Here is a 15,404-nt window from a genome sequence, read left to right as displayed (position 1 = left end):
TGCCAGTCTTGTACCAAACACTTGTATTTATTTCCCCCACAACCTCTTGAATTTGTTTGATCTTTTCTGCAAAGGGCTCTCTCCCCCCACTGTCAGTTTTTGTACCATCAGAGCACTTCTTGCAGCCTGCCGCTGAGCATCCACCCCTCCGAATTTCGGCAGAGCAGGCAGGCCCCTTGCTTCCTCTCTGGGAAATCCCCTGCAGAGCAGTCTCTGTGCCGCCATCAATGCACAGAGCTCTTTTGCAAATTGTGCAGAAGAAATCAAAGGGAAGCCCAGACCAAGTCCTTAGCTGGGTCAGCTGTGATTCCCCCTTTTGTTTTGGTTCCTCAAGAGCTCTGAATGTCAGTGGGATGCTCAGTGTTTGGCACAGGCCAGGCACCCAGGCACCGCAGGACCAGCACAGCTTCACTTTTTGCTTCCAGCTGGAACTGAGTGTTTTCTGTTATCTGCATGTGCAATGTGAAAGTGAATCGGTCTCTTTATTCCTTAGTTTGTTTAGGAAACTATGGTCTAAAGATAGGTGAGCTGAGAAAACTTGTGTAAACAAGGCCTAGCTTGCCTGAAGGTTTCATTTTCCACATACAGGACTCATGAAGTCTACAACTCCATGTAGAGGAGATCTACTCACTGCATGTGTGGTTATCTTGTACACTGAGCCAGCTTGGCCCCCTTCATACACCTCAGTGCCTTGTGACCCCAGCAGCTTTCTGCTGGGGGCAGAGCCCTGAGGAGTCCTTCAGGAAAACTCTAGACACAAGCCCAGATGTGTCCAACTTCCAGTGCCAAAAGTGCATGTGACTTTCAGAGATGCTGAGAGCAACTGCAGGGCAGCCGCCGTGGTGCTACGAGTGTAACTGGGTAATCCAAATCCTGGCTTGTGGGAAGAGTCCACCTGGAAATGAAAATGTCTTCTTACAGTTTTGGTTGATGGTTAGTTGTATTTTGGGCTCCCAGCTCCCTTGGTTCCATGCTGTGGTCTTCAGGGCCCTTTCCTTTCTGCTCATGCACGAAACTCTACTGTTGTTTTTCGGCTTGGAAATCTCCCTCCTGTTTGCGAGTGATACAGGGAAGGCTTTCCTAGGTTGTTGATTTTATATCAGTACTAGTAATTACACAGCACTGAGTTGTTTGTGTGTGTTATTTGGAGCCAAACCACTGTACAGTTATTTTGTCGATGGGTAACCAGAGCGATGCCAGGCTGGTACTTAATGTGTCTGAGTCATAAGCAAGTGGAGCACTTGCATGATAAGGCTGGTGCTGGGCAGGGCTCTCTGGAGCTGCACTTCAGGGAGGATTTGGGTGATGCTTCTGTCCTGGTTGCAGAATCACAGAATGGTTTGGTCTGCACGGGACCCCAAGAGCCATCTAGTTCCAATCGACCTGCCATGGGCAGGAATGCCACCCGTTAGACCAGATTAGACCACCCTCACATAATGAATTTCTTCCTTATATCCAATCTAAATCTACCCTTTTCACTTTAAAGCAGTTCCCCCTTGTCCTATGGCTACACCCTCTGCAGCTCTCTTGTAGGCCCCCCTCAGGTACTGGAAGGTGCTATAAAATCTCCCTGGAGCCTTCTCTTCTCCAAGTTGAACAACCCAAACTTGCTCAGCCTGTCTTCACAGGAGAGGAGCTCCAGCCCCCTGATCATCTTTTGTGGCGTCCTCTGGACCTGTGATGCAGGATTTAGTTGGGCTTTGGTGTTTCCCCTGAATTTTGCCTCTGCCTCCTGCAGCCCACTTAAGAATTTCTTCAGGCCGCAGTCCTTGGAGCTGCCCCTCTTGTCTTGTGCCTGACTTGGGTTCTCCAGGACATGGGCAGTTTGCTTGAGAAGTGGCTGTCAAAGGTATCGTGGTGTTGCTTTGAGTAGAGTGAGATCAGCAGCCTCTCGAGCTGCAGCAGTCTCAAAGGGGCTGGTGCAGCCATGCTGAGGCCATGACCTTTGGTTTTTTTCTAGTAAAACAGATGGGCTAAGCAGCAGGAAGATGAACTGGTTAAGCTAGCTAAGTGCTCCTTCCACGTCTATCCCCTTTGGGACATCTCTCCAGCAGCTTGTCTGTCTTAGTAGATTTTCTTCTTAGACTTTATCCTAAATAGTATCAATCTCTTAATTTAAAGAAAAATAAAATTTAAAAACAAAAAATCACCTGTGTTTGCCCAGATACTCCTTTTTATCTTGGGGTTTTGATTTGGTTTGTTTTTTTTTTTCCCCTTGATTTTGCTGGAATTGCTTCATCTTGGCCTAATCTGCTTTCTTCCTAGTCTCCCATGTTTGATGGCAAAGTCCCTCATTGGCACCACTACAGCTGCTTCTGGAAGCGGGCTCGAATCGTGTCCCACACAGACATCGATGGTTTCCCTGAGCTTCGGTGGGAAGATCAGGAGAAAATCAAGAAAGCCATTGAAACTGGAGGCCCTGGAGGAGGTAAGCAGAGACCTCATGGTGTTTGGAGGTTCAGCTGGAACTGTGCTCCTTCTTTTCATGCTGTTATCATGGTGATTTGATTTCCGTGTCCCTTCAGCAAGTGATGTCAGAGGAGTTGTTGAAGTGTCTCCACACTCCAGGACTAGGACACTGGCAGTATCATCCAGCATGTTAAATCAGTGAGGGGGAAAAGGCCAAGTCAATTGGCAGATATATTGAAAAGTATTTTTTGTAATCATAATCAGTGTATTTTGTTTTCAGTTCTCTAATATTAACAAATGGTGCTGTAGTATGTTGTTTTAATGGTACCTTCATTGCAGTGTGGTTGTTATGGTGGTTCTTTGTTAGCCCGTGAACTGGTGAACCAGGGGAGCCAGTAAGAAGGGTGTAAATCCAGACTAGGCTAGACTCACTGACTCTCAGTGTAAACCAAGGATGCTGGGCAGCTTCAGGTTGAGCTTTGCTTGTGGAAATGTAGTAATAAAAAAATTGAAAGACAATTTGTGGTTGGGAAGAGGCATTCTGCTTTGAAGCAGAGCTGTTTGTGACTCCCATTCCAGTCAGTTCTTCAGTAAGATCTCATTTTACACTGCTTTCAGGAAAGAAACAGAAAGGGTCAGCTCTGTGCACCTTTGCAAGTGTTTTAAAATAATTAAATAAGCAATTCTGCGCAATTGCTACTTGGCTGTTTAAAGAGCTTGGTTTTTATTTTCAAAGTGCTTTTGGGCATGGACTGCTTATCTTGCTCTGTAGTCAAGTTCTTGACAAATGAGTGGCTGGAACACAAGAGGTTTATGAATCCAGACTGCTAACAATCTGGGACAGAGAATAAGAAAATAAGGGAATACGCATTAAAGCCGAACTCTGTATTTGCTTTGTTCTCCAGGAAAAGGAGGGGAACAGGAAGGAGGTGGCAAGGCTGAGAAGAGCCTAAATGACTTTGCTGCAGAATATGCCAAGTCTAACAGAAGTACTTGCAAAGGCTGTGAGCAGAAAATAGAAAAGGTAAAAAGCTTTTCTTAGTTCTCCATCTCTTGTCTTTATCCCACCAGTTTTGATTCAAACGGTGGCTTTTATAATTGCTTCCTGTCTGTCCTGCATATGGAAAGCACTTGCAGAGATGCATTTCTGTGTCTGAGGAGCAGCTGCATCCTGGACAGCTGACAGTAAAGGCATCCCTCAAGCAATGGTAGCCTGGGCTTCAAACCTGATGATCCTTCCTTTCACTTGGGTCTTAGAACAGGCTGGAAACTCCATGAGAGCAGACAAAACCAGCAATGAAGTTAATTAACGATGCAGCCTTGTAGTTGAATGTATTTTGGTGGTCTGCTTCTAAGGGTAGTTGGCAAAATGAAGTTGTGAACCTCTGATGGGTGTGAATTGACCTGCCAATTGGCTAAAGCTGGCAAGGGCCAGACAGCAGTGCAGGTGTGCTTTTATCTGCAGAAACGTTGGTGACTGTTGTGTAGATGTTTCCTTGTTGAAACACAAAGTACTGCAGTCTAAATGCAGCTAAATCAACTACTTGTTAGACGTCTAAAAAGTAATTTGCAGTAAGACAGGGTAAGATCATATTATCATGGATGTTTGAGTGGTAGGGACATAAAGTTAATTTTTAGAATTGCCTTTATGGGCTTTGTTCTTGAGAGTTTTACTTGTTCAAGCTTACTGGAGGTTGGAGTAAATGCAACAGGATTACCCAGTTTGAGTGGGTTTTGAACAGAAAACTACCTGAAAAGGTGACTTTTTCAGACTAAAAAGAGTATTGATGAAAGCAGAGGAACTGTAGTGAAAGAGCTTGAACAAAAATTGCAGACTTTGGTAGAAAAACCGTTGCTGTTTTACAGGTGTTTGGGAAGCGTCATGTTGTTAACATTCTGTTCTTTCCAGAATGGCCTAATAATTGCTCTTGTGTTACCTTCATCTACCTCAGGGCCAGATCCGGATTTCCAAGAAGATGGTGCATCCTGAAAAGCCGCAGCTGGGAATGATAGATAACTGGTACCACCCAGACTGCTTTGTGAGCCGCCGAGCAGAGCTGGGCTTCCTCCCGTCCTACGGGGCCACTCAGCTCCTGGGCTTCAGCATCTTGAAAGCTGAAGATAAAGAAACTCTGAAGAAGCAGCTCCCAGCTACCAAGAGTGAAGGGTATGTGGGCAGTGTAAGAAATTGCACTGTCAAGAGGAGCCATTGCCTTCAAATAGATCCATGATAATGTTGTGTGACGTTGTTAAAACAGCATTGGTCGTAGGAGGATTTGGTCCTTCCTGTGACCTTAGGCAGATGATGGCAGACATTCCCTGTCTGTGGGAGCGTTGCCCCCCATGTCTGCCTTGAGGAAATGCAGAGACCTGCCAGCTGTGACTTGAAGAGGCTGAAGCAGGGCTTTCAACCATAAAATAGTGCAAGCTTAATACAAATGGGTACTGGGCTCTGCATCTCCTTGTGTGATACTGTTATCAGTGATGGTTTCTCCACTCAAACCACTTGTTAGAGAATTGATTTGACATTTCTTATCTATGAGCTGCTGATCTGTGACAGGTACTAAATCTGATAATGGTGTTTATTGGCCATGTAGTGCTTACACTTGGATGCTTTTGTTTGCTGAATCTTTTATGGTATGTCTGAAATTTCATTGCCTTGCATTGAAACTTTTAGTGGAGGCTCTTGACAGAACTTGTACTGACAGAGAAGCCTTTCCAGGTGACTTGCTGGCACTGGTGGATCTTTCTTTGCTAATGTAGGCTTTCGTTACTTGCTCTTGAAATGACTTTGCTTAGAGTCATGCTTCATAACACAAGCCAATGTTGCATTGTCTCTGTGGAGGAAGGAACCTAAAGAGGAAGGAACTTGAGGTGTTTCTGAATCCTACAAATAAGAAAGATCATGTCGTCGGAAAACATTGGGTTTCTCTGTGCATTTTAGACTGAATTCAGCTTTGCTTTTGCAAGGATTCACCATGAAAATGTCCAGTGAGACTGATTTTGGTTCTGAGAGGCTGTGGCCATGTCAGACCTGTGCATTGGTCATCAGCACTGGTCCTTCAGACATGCAGCTGATGGGTGTGGTGTTGGTTCAGAGCCTCCTGTGTACGAGAATGCTGTCCTTGGGCATAGGTGACAGAAGAGCCTGCATCAACTGAGCTGTGTGGTGGTAAGAGGCTGCAACCCCTATGCTTTATTCCTGGTTGGAAAGTAGTTGCTCCAGAAGTGTTGGGCAGTGGTGCTGGTGCTGTGGGGAGGGTCCTGCAGTGCTGCTGGAGCCCTGTCAGGTTCTGTGCTTTTCACCTCACTCAGTTAAACTGGTGGAGACCAAGAGGAGCTCGGTGCATGTGTTGGGCAGTCTGCTGCCTTCCCATGCATTCCACGGGATTTTAACTCTGTGTGTGTTGCAGGGTGGAAGTGGAAGTGCAGTATTTTAATGCATCTGCAGCTTTTCAAGTAGTCCTTTGCTTTTTGTGCCGAGCTGCGTGTCCCACTTTGTCCTAGAACAGTGTGTGAGTTTAATGGGGTTATTTGTAGTTTTCTCCTACGTCCTCAGCAAAGCTCTAGAGATTTGACTGTGTAAGTGCTCTTCTTGTTTGCCCTGACTTTGCTTTTCTGGGCGACTTCTGGGATGCTATGCAAAATATGAAGGCTTTGTAAAGACTGGCCACAGAGTAGTTTGCCAAGTCACTGTGTAAATAAAAGCCTAGAACTGCAGTGGAAAAAGCTTCCACTGGTGTAGGGTAATGTGAACCAGGACATCATGCCAGAAAAGCAGCAGGACGTCTCATCTTTCCTGTTTCCTAAGCACTGCCTGAACCAGCCCCTCAACCCTGAAGGTGCTGGGTGGCTCTTATGCTCCACTACCTTCTGCTCTTTGGGCTGTGTGCTTGAGCCAAGGGTAGTAGGGGACAATTGGAAAATTAGTTGTCAAACAAACTGAATGAGTGAGAGTGTAGATAAACAGAATGAGATGGAGAGGTGTGGTTTGCTAACTACCTGATGATTTTTCTGCCAAGAAAGCACTGAAGTTCTGGAGAAGACAAAAGAAAAACACCCCAGAGGCTTGAATGAGATGCATTTACCTCCAATCATTCACCTTGTGCATTCAATCAGATAACAGGAATTAACAACAGAAATTACAGCATCTTGCTGAAATGATGTCACAGCATCTGTTGTGAGATTCTCAAAATGGTCTTTAAAGGTATTCCTAATTGTCCCGTGTCCAAATTATATCTTGACTCAGAAGTCTCTACAATTCATATGTGACCCCTTCAAGTTTAGGTGCTGCTTCTTGCACGTCCAGCCCATGCTCTGGAGGAGAATCTTTGGGACTGCCCTGTCACCCCTTTCTGTAAGGTTGGCATTGTGATGTGCCTATTGCAGATGAGAGAGGTGAGGTGCCAAGTAGGGCTACCAGGAATAGGTTGGAAAATTCTTTCCTTCTGAAGGGCAGAAATGGGAAGGTTTCCCGCAAGGATTCTGTCTCTTTTCCTCAACCACCTTTGGGTGAGGCATGCTGACCCTCCCCTGGCCTAGTGCCTGTCCTGCCTAAGCACTTTGCAGGCCTGGGGGAGGAGGATCTTTGTATTCCTTGCCTGCAGCTTCTCTGTGGAAGGAGTGCTCACATACTGATGTAGCAAATGCCATAGCAGCTTGTGAGCTCCCTTGAACAACATTTCTTTGGTAGCATGTGTTTCACCCTCCTACTCTGAGCTGTAAGACTTCCATGCATTTTCTGCCTCTCTTGTTTGGGTGGAATTGCTGCCCAGGACAGCAGGAAGGTGTCCTTCTGGAGATGTCATGCAGGACTGGATTAACTGCAGAGGTTGCCTGAGGCAAATGGTAAGTACTCAGGCCACTGACAGTCTGGCAGTGCTTTACTGTGAGGAGGTGAAAAGGGGAGTTCTTATTCCTCCCTGCGTGGGCTGCTTGCCTTACCCAGGGTTGCTGTGACTGTCCTTTTGACCCCTTCATTCTCACTGTAGGGAGGGGAACATGCAAAGTAGAGAGTAAATGGTAAGGAGGGGCCAGGCTAGAATTGGACAGTTCACCTCCCTCTTTATCTTCTCCACAGCTGGAATAAGTCTTGTAGCTGTGTATCCTCCATGAAGGTGAGAAGTGGTATTTGCATTGCCTGAGAAGTACCAGTCCTTCTAAGCTGTTGGGCTGTACCTGTTGGATGTTGGAAGAGTGTCCTTTTCCCAGCAGGAGAAAGGGTGTACACAGTAGCACCAGGTGCTGTGAGCAGCACGCAGTGTTTGGTCCCAAGGATGGAAGATAAAATTTATATGTGTATCATTGAAGATGTGTCTTGTCAATTGTTCTAAAATTTGCTGTTTTAGGAAGGTGCAAGATGAATTCAGCTTTGCCATTCCCTTCTCTAGGCTATATAAAGTGGTTAATGTTTGCTTTAGCCTTGGGCATAGCCAGGCACAAAGGAGAAGGTGACCAATAGCTTTATGCCTCTCTGCAGTTGGGATGATCATTCCCTCTCTGTTTCCAGCAGCTCGAACAGGTACAGTAATCACTCTATGTGGGAGAGCAACTGCTGTCCCCTTAACTCCGAGGAGAAGCTGCCAAAAGCGTGAGTTGCTGCTGGAATTTGGATGCTTTCCCTGGGTCACAGGGCCTCTCAGCAGAGTGATCACCTTCCAGTAGTTGGTGTGCTGGATTTGCTTCTCTGGGAGACTAGGAGACAAGCTGCATTATGGGAGTGAGTGCTGGCTTGCTGGAGGCAGCCTGACCATCAGCAGACACTGCAGATACACAGGGTTGGGTACCCATCCTAAGCACTTACAGTATTAAGCCCCCTGGTTTGGGAAGGTGTCGCAGAGTGCGTTGTACTCAAGCTGGTATGTTTTTCCCAGATAGTTTTGTGTACCCCTGACTGTTCAAACTCAGGGAGGTCATTACCCTCATGGCAGGGCTCAGTAAACACTCTGGTCTTGCCCCTGGCAGGGGCTGTAGCTGGGGAGGAGGGAGGAATTGCTTGGCCTGGGCAGCGCTCTGTGTGTGCTGGAGCCATGTTGGTTGCTGCTTGCCTGATTTAGAACACAGTAAGGAGTTTTTTCTCAAGCAATTGCTGGTAGCACAGTGCAGCTGTTTTCCCACCCCGAGGCAGTGCACAGCCCCAGCTCACTGATGGGACCTGGCAGGGGCACAGCTGGAAGATGAGCTCTTCTGCAAAACCAGCCCTCAAAGACTTTCAGAGTGCTCTGAACCACAGTTTGGTGAGAGGTGCTAATGATGGGGCTAGTGGTGACCCCTGCAACTAAAATGAGCACTTGGCCCAATTTTAGGGTCTGGATGTCTCACACATGAGTCTCTGGGAGAAGAGTACCTTCTTGACATCCTCCTGCAGCTTTACAGCTAATAAGCTGTCATACAGAGTTAGTCTTAACAGTAGCAAAGTACTAGAAAGTGGACTGTTTAATATTGTAAGTAGGAGAGCAATAGAGAATGTCAACTTTATAGCTTAACCATCAGCCACATCTTGTAAAGTTAAAACAGATGCTTTCTTAAAAGGAAACCTGGCTGATGTTTCAATATGATAGCAGCTCTGTCAAAATCAAGTTCAAGATTCAAGCTGTGTTCATTCTCTGCCTCTAGTTGCAGGCTCGTCCTGCCTCAAGTGGGGCAGAATTTCCCTTAGTATCCTCATGGGGAGAGTACACACTGACTTGGTTTATTAACATTGATGTATTTTGAAACCATGTAGATGAAGGGGATGATATAACTCTGGAAACACAAAAGGTCTTCCTTTGAGGTCTCTTGTCATTCTGAAGTCTGCCAAAACCCCCCAGTTTTCATTTGACTTCCTCTTTCCAGTCTTTCTCAGGCAGTGTTTTTTGTAACTTCTCCCTGTGAAGCTCTAGGACCCCAGCTAATAGCCATAAATTTACACACACAGAGCTCACAATAGTACGTCACAAAACCGCTATCGGGCTGAAAGCACTTTCCAAGTAGAAACTTCCACCTGTTTGATTTCAGAGGCAGGCCAAAATTCCAGTCTGAAGAGAAACTAGATGGGAAATATCTAGTTTCCCAGTGTGTTAGCTTACTAAAGTTACTTAGTTTGCTGTCCTTTGTTTCAGTACGGACTGTCTAAGCTGAAATATCAAGCTGTTGATTCAGCTGAAGGACACTGCGGTCTTCTAACCTGCATTGCCAAACCTCCTTAGATTTGGAGAGCTATTCAATGATTCTTTAGGGTAACTAATACAGGTGTATATGAAAATGCCTGGAAATATTGCAGTATTTGACATGCTTTTCTGCCAGACCATAGGATTATCCCATAGAAAAGCTCTAAGTGTATCTGACCTGCTTGAGGCGACTCACGTTGCAGAGCCAAATATGTGTCTACAATCTAGCACTGAGGAATTTGAAAAATGGGTTTGCATGCCAAAACTGAGGATATTCAAGCCTCTGCAGATATCGGCAGTCAGTAATCTGAGCTCTGGTAACTGCTGGACAGGCATCTAAATAACTTCCTTTCATGTGTGTGTGGTTTTGTTTTGTTTTTCTCTATTAGAAAGAGGAAAGGAGAAGAGGTAGATGGAAATGTGACTGCAAAAAAGAAACAGAAAAAAGAAAAAGAGAAAGAATCGAAGCAGGAAAAGCAGCTGAAGGTGAGTTTTAGCTGGTCACATCCTAAAAACTGCTTTGGTAGAACAGTGCAGTGTTCTAACACTAACTGAAGAGCTGTAGCACCTGGAGAAGGCAGTACCTTGTGCCCAGATGGAGCAGCTACAACACAGCTGGTCCTTGTGTCCTGGCACAGGAGGTGCCCTGTCACTAAGGCTTTGCTGAAGGCACTTCACCCTCTGCCTTTCTCTCGAGACAGGAGGGGTATTTCTAGTCCAGGACTTGTGCTTATTGGATTTAAATAGATGAAGTTAAATGCCTTTTTTCTTAGAGAGGCTGGTTCTGTGGTCCATCCCATATCATCTCGCTTTAGTGGCTGGTGCTCGGAGCCCAAGCACTGTTGCAGAAGAGCTTGGGAAACAGTAAATAGCTCACTGTAAAAATTAAACAGAGATAAGTTGTGCAACTCTACATTAATGAGAAATCATCTTTTTCACCCTCTGGGGAGGTGTGTTCAGTTCTTGGGTGAAAACTGTGATGGATCACAGCTTTCTGCCTTTCACTTTCTAGAATATCGTGGGAAGAATTCCCAGTAGAGCTTCAGGAATTTTGTATTTATTGAAAGTTCCCAAGAAAAAAAATTAACAAGGTGCTTTTGCTGCAATTGAAGTCTTAATGGAGCTGTAGAGGAAACGGTGTCTCCACCTTTGAACAAAAGTTTTCTTTTTGTTGTGTGGCAGCACCTTAATTAAAAAAAGAAAATAGCTGAGACATTTTGAAGGTTTTGCTGCTCAATGCAGATGTTCAGGACAGATCAAGGTTCTTTGTGGATCCACTTTGTGGATGAGCACTTCTTAGGGTTAACTTTGGGTTTACTTTTTTAACAGCATTTCATTAAGCATGATCATTAACACTGAAAATTAAACCATTTAACCCACTTATCCAGTTCTTCTAGGGTAGACTGCATTTTTGACTGTAGCCAATGAATAATATGCAGAGATATTTTAGAATGCTGCTTTGCTTTCCAGCTCTTTCAATTTTTGTAGAAGATCCCAAAAGGATGTGCATGCTTCTCTGCACTGCTGCGGTGACTGATCTGGTAGAAATTCATCTTATGTTTAGTTACTTTAAAATAAAAACAGTGACAATCAGCATTTTTTATTTTTATTTTGATAAAAGACTCAATGCAGCCACATCCCTGCTATTACCAGTGTCAACTAGTTAGGTGGTGTTTGTAAAGGCTGTTGAGAGCTTGCTAAGTAAGGACACTGCAATTTGAAGTATGTGACTTTAAAGATGTGTTCTAGGTGTCTGGTAAAATGTGTGACTGCCTTTTGGTAAAGCTACTTGTTCCTGAAGCTCTTCACCTCACACTCTGCGTGAGATGGTTTTAGCAAGCATGGACTTGTCCACATACTGCAGTTTTAAGAGTGTTCTTAGGGACTTGCAAGTTGATTGCTTTCTAAGCTGCTGGGTTTTGTCAACAGGAGCAGACAGAGCTGATCTGGGGCATCAAGGATGAGCTGAGGAAGGTCTGCTCCACTAATGACTTGAAAGAGCTGCTGATCGCCAACAAACAGGAGGTTCCTTCAGGGGAGAATGCCGTGAGTTGATCTGTAGTTGCTCTGTGTGTGTGCTGGGTCTCTGAATCAGTGAAGCTGACCTGACCCAATATTGCTGCAAGGTCCATGAATCTGAGGTACATTCCTATAATGCATAAGAAAGAAATCTGGTGCAAAGCCCAGTCCTTTTGTCCCAGGACCCCGGTGATATTGCTGTTAGGCTTCTTGTGGAGGGCAGTGTGGTGGTGTGTGATGCTGAATTCAGCATCTTGATCTCAGTGATGTGCCTTTGTTCTGTGCTCAAAGCGGTCCATGTTTTGTTTGTTTGTTGGTTTGGTTTGGGGTTTTTTTTTGTGTGTGTGGGTTTTTTGTTTTGTTTTGGTTTTTGGTTTTTTGTTGCTGTCTCTTTAAGTGCAGGTTACTTAAGGCACTTCAAATTGCCTTCCTCAATTATGCAAAATGAAGCAAAAACCGTAAAACTTCTTTCCTGGTTTCTTTTCTAAAAACAGTCAATTTCAGTCTATGTAAGGTGTGAAAGTCTGCTCTCTTTCACAGCCACATACTGCTTTAAGTATTTGTATTTATCAAGACTCTTTGTAAGGAGTGTGGGCTGGGATGTGGGAAGTGTCTAGACTCAAAATGGTCATGAAATACTCTCTAGGCAGGAAAACCTGGACTTGTCTGAGCCTACATTTCCACCTACCTACTCATGTGCTCAGATGCAGTAGCTCATCTCCTCTTTGGCTGTTCTGGCATGGCAGCCTGATCAAGTGCTGTGTGGTAGGTATGTTCTCCTGAACCACAGAATTATAGAATGGTTTGGGTTGGAAAGGACTCTAAAGATCATTTAGTTCTAACCTCCCTGCCGTGGGCAGGGAATGTCACTCCCTAAATCAGGTTGCTCAGAGCCCCATCTACCCTGGCCTTGAGCACTTACACAGATGGAGCATCCACAACTTCTCTGAGCAACCAGTGCCTCACCACCATTGATGAGTGAAAGATTTCTTCCTAATATCCAATCTAAACCTACCCTCTTTCAGTTTGAAGCCATTCTCCCTTGTCCTACCACTACAGGCCCTTGTAAAAAGTGCCTCAGCAGCTCTCTTGTAGACCCCATTTAGATTCTGGAAGGTCCTATAAGGTCTCCCTTGAGCCTTGTCTTCTCCAAGCTGCACAATCCCAGCTCTCTCAGCCTGTCTCTACAGGAAAGGTGCTCCAACCCTCTGATCATTTTTGTGGCCCTCCTGTGGACTCATTTCCACAGGTCCATGTGTTCTTATGTTGGGAGCCCTAGATCTGGAGGAAGCACTCCACGTGGGGTCTCAGGAGAGTGGAGTGGAGGGGAGAATCACCTCCCTCTTCCTGGACAGGAGAGACTATGAGCCAGGGGTGTGAGCAGCTAGGGTGTGACTGGAGAAACTTTGTGTCATGCCTCTAAGGCATCATATATCAATCAGTGTGGGTAAGAGTCGTGGTTTATGTTTAGTGTACGCGTGACATGCGCTGGAAACGTCTGCGTGCCAACAGCCTGACAGTTATTTTTGTGTGCAGCGCAGTGCGGGGGCTTCCAGCCTCCTCCTGCCGTGACCCGTTTTGTTGTTCTCTGTTGCTTTAGATTTTGGACCGAGTAGCAGATGGGATGGCATTTGGAGCTCTGCTTCCCTGTGAGCAGTGTAAGGGACAGTTTGTGTTCAAGAGCGATGCGTATTATTGCTCAGGGGACATCACTGCCTGGACCAAGTGCGTTGCTAAAACGCAGACTCCCAACAGGAAAGACTGGGTGATCCCGAAGGTGGGTGTTTACTGCCTATTTCACATTCTGAAGCACGTTTCTTAACTGATGTTACCTCTTGTGAGGAGATTGAATAAGCAGCAGTGAGTGTTGGATGCCTGAGAGCAGAGTGTGCTGCAGTGTTGAGCAGCTGTGACAGCAAGGAAGTCCTGTCACAGCCACATCCCTCCAGGAGCAGGCAGCTGATGCATAAATAAATCATATTTTTTCCAGTAACACTGAATTGAAAGAGGTGTTGCTGATTTGATTTAAAACTCATCATTTACCCTTTTCCAGCTTTGTTTTTGCAGTCAGTAAAGTGGGGTTTTGCCTACCTTGGTGTGAATCTCTCGGAAGTCCTTTCCAAGACTTGCAGTAAATGCCGACATTTGGCCAGCGCTCAATTTAGCCTTTAAATCTTACAATAATTTTTGTTGGTGCTTGTGCTTCCATCCCGCAGGAGTTTCGGGAAATTCCTTACCTGAAGAAATTTAAATGCAAGAAGCAGGACAGGGTGTTCCCTCCAGATGCTGCAGCTGTGAACTCTGCACCTCCTCCCTCTGCATCTGCTCCTTTGTCAGAGACCGTGTCTGCCCCCAGAGGTAAGTGTCTGGATGGGCATGGGTTGGTGGAGTTTGGAATGATGCTCCGGCTGCCATTCCCAGCCAGACAAACATGCCACCCTGAACAGGCACACTCTTCTCCTCCTGTCCTCAAGCAGGCAGAGCTCTCCTGCTGAAAAACAGTCTCATGTGCTTCATCTTCCTAGCACAGGTGGACCCTGGTATAATGGGTTGCCTGGGGACATGGACTTGAGGTCCTGGTTGTTTACTCACAAATCATGTTGGGTGTTTCTTGATGGTAAGAAAATGATGTGTTTGCAGTGAATCAGAAACTTAAAATGCAAAACATGTCCCAATGGAGACCTGCTGCAAAGTACCTTCTTGCGTGGTTTCTTGGGGAACATCCAGGGACATGCATAATGCCAAATATTCCCCATCATTTTACATTTTAAGGGCAAGAGGCAAGTTTGATTTTTTTTTCCTGTGTCGTTTTTGTTTTGTTTTGGTTGTTTTTTGTTTGTTTGTTTTTAAATCACCCACTGAGATTTGGCTTTACCAATCACTGACTCCCTTCATGCAAAATAGTTGTGCTGTCTCCAGCCCACAAACTGGCAAAAGGTTGGACTCAGAAACTCCCTGTAGGATGTTGGAGGAGTTGTATGCTTTGGTGATGTAGCCTGTCCATTAAGATCTACGCTGACTTCTTTCTTATTCAGCCTTTCTAGCTCTGGCCATAGTTTTGGGAGCAAGGCATTATTGTTAATTGGTGAAAAGGGTGCGAGTAATTCTGCACAGATAATTTTAGCCAGATCATGTTATTTTAGCGATGAAGACAAAATAACCCAGGTCTTGTTTCTGATTAGGCAATTGATTCCAGCCTCAGTGCCCCCTGAAAGTAAACTCAAAAGTTTGACCAGATTTAAAAGCCAGGTTGTTTTGTTTGCTGGCAACCAAACAAATCTGAGTTGAGAGGAGAGCAGAGGAAACACAACCCTCGGTTGGTCAATCAGAGTTGATAGCATTTATCTTCAGCAGTGCAAATATGCTCTTCATTGCAGAGTGTTAACACGATGTGGTGGTGCCTCAGGTGGTTACCAATTTACTCCTGACTTTTTATGGGGTTTGCAATGGTACAGCCTTGTACTGGCTATAAGATTGAGACTCGAATATACTGTAATGTAGGAACACTGCTTTTGAAGAGGCAGGAGCTTTTGTATGACAGTGAGTTTCTCCTATGCTGTGCAGGCATCAAAAAAGAGGGAAGTGGAGCACAGTCTCTAGTAGCACAGTGCTGAAGCAGACTGATTTTTTTTTTTATTTAACAAAACAAAAAAAGGGCAAATAGTATGCCTACACATTTCCCTGTGTTCTGTCCCTTCTGTTTGTTGGCAGCTGCTGGGCTTTGTTGCTTTTCCTATGGGAAGGGGAGCTTCCTCACACTTACTTAGCACAGTTGGGACCTGCTTGGCCCCTTGTCCCTCTGCCAGTTGGGCTGATTGTATGGAGTGG

The 15,404-nt window shown here is 45.3% G+C and overlaps 1 protein-coding gene across 1 annotated transcript in view; it reads left to right on the top strand.

Moving 5' to 3' along the window:
• Positions 1 to 15,404, top strand: part of PARP1 (poly(ADP-ribose) polymerase 1) — a 33,700-nt gene that overhangs the window by 1,876 nt on the left and 16,420 nt on the right. Inside the window, exons 2-8 of the mRNA XM_050315336.1 lie at positions 2,266 to 2,428; positions 3,315 to 3,433; positions 4,362 to 4,576; positions 9,947 to 10,043; positions 11,487 to 11,603; positions 13,177 to 13,353; positions 13,793 to 13,934. Of these exons, the coding sequence (XP_050171293.1) occupies positions 2,266 to 2,428; positions 3,315 to 3,433; positions 4,362 to 4,576; positions 9,947 to 10,043; positions 11,487 to 11,603; positions 13,177 to 13,353; positions 13,793 to 13,934 (1,030 nt within the window). The remainder of the gene's footprint in view (positions 1 to 2,265; positions 2,429 to 3,314; positions 3,434 to 4,361; positions 4,577 to 9,946; positions 10,044 to 11,486; positions 11,604 to 13,176; positions 13,354 to 13,792; positions 13,935 to 15,404) is intronic.

This window comes from Myiozetetes cayanensis, unplaced genomic scaffold (assembly GCF_022539395.1).
Source record: "Myiozetetes cayanensis isolate MyiCay16 unplaced genomic scaffold, myiCay2020 scf2-11, whole genome shotgun sequence".
In the NCBI taxonomy this organism is placed as follows: Eukaryota; Metazoa; Chordata; class Aves; order Passeriformes; family Tyrannidae; genus Myiozetetes; species Myiozetetes cayanensis.
This window is presented reverse-complemented; position numbering and strand designations above follow the sequence as displayed.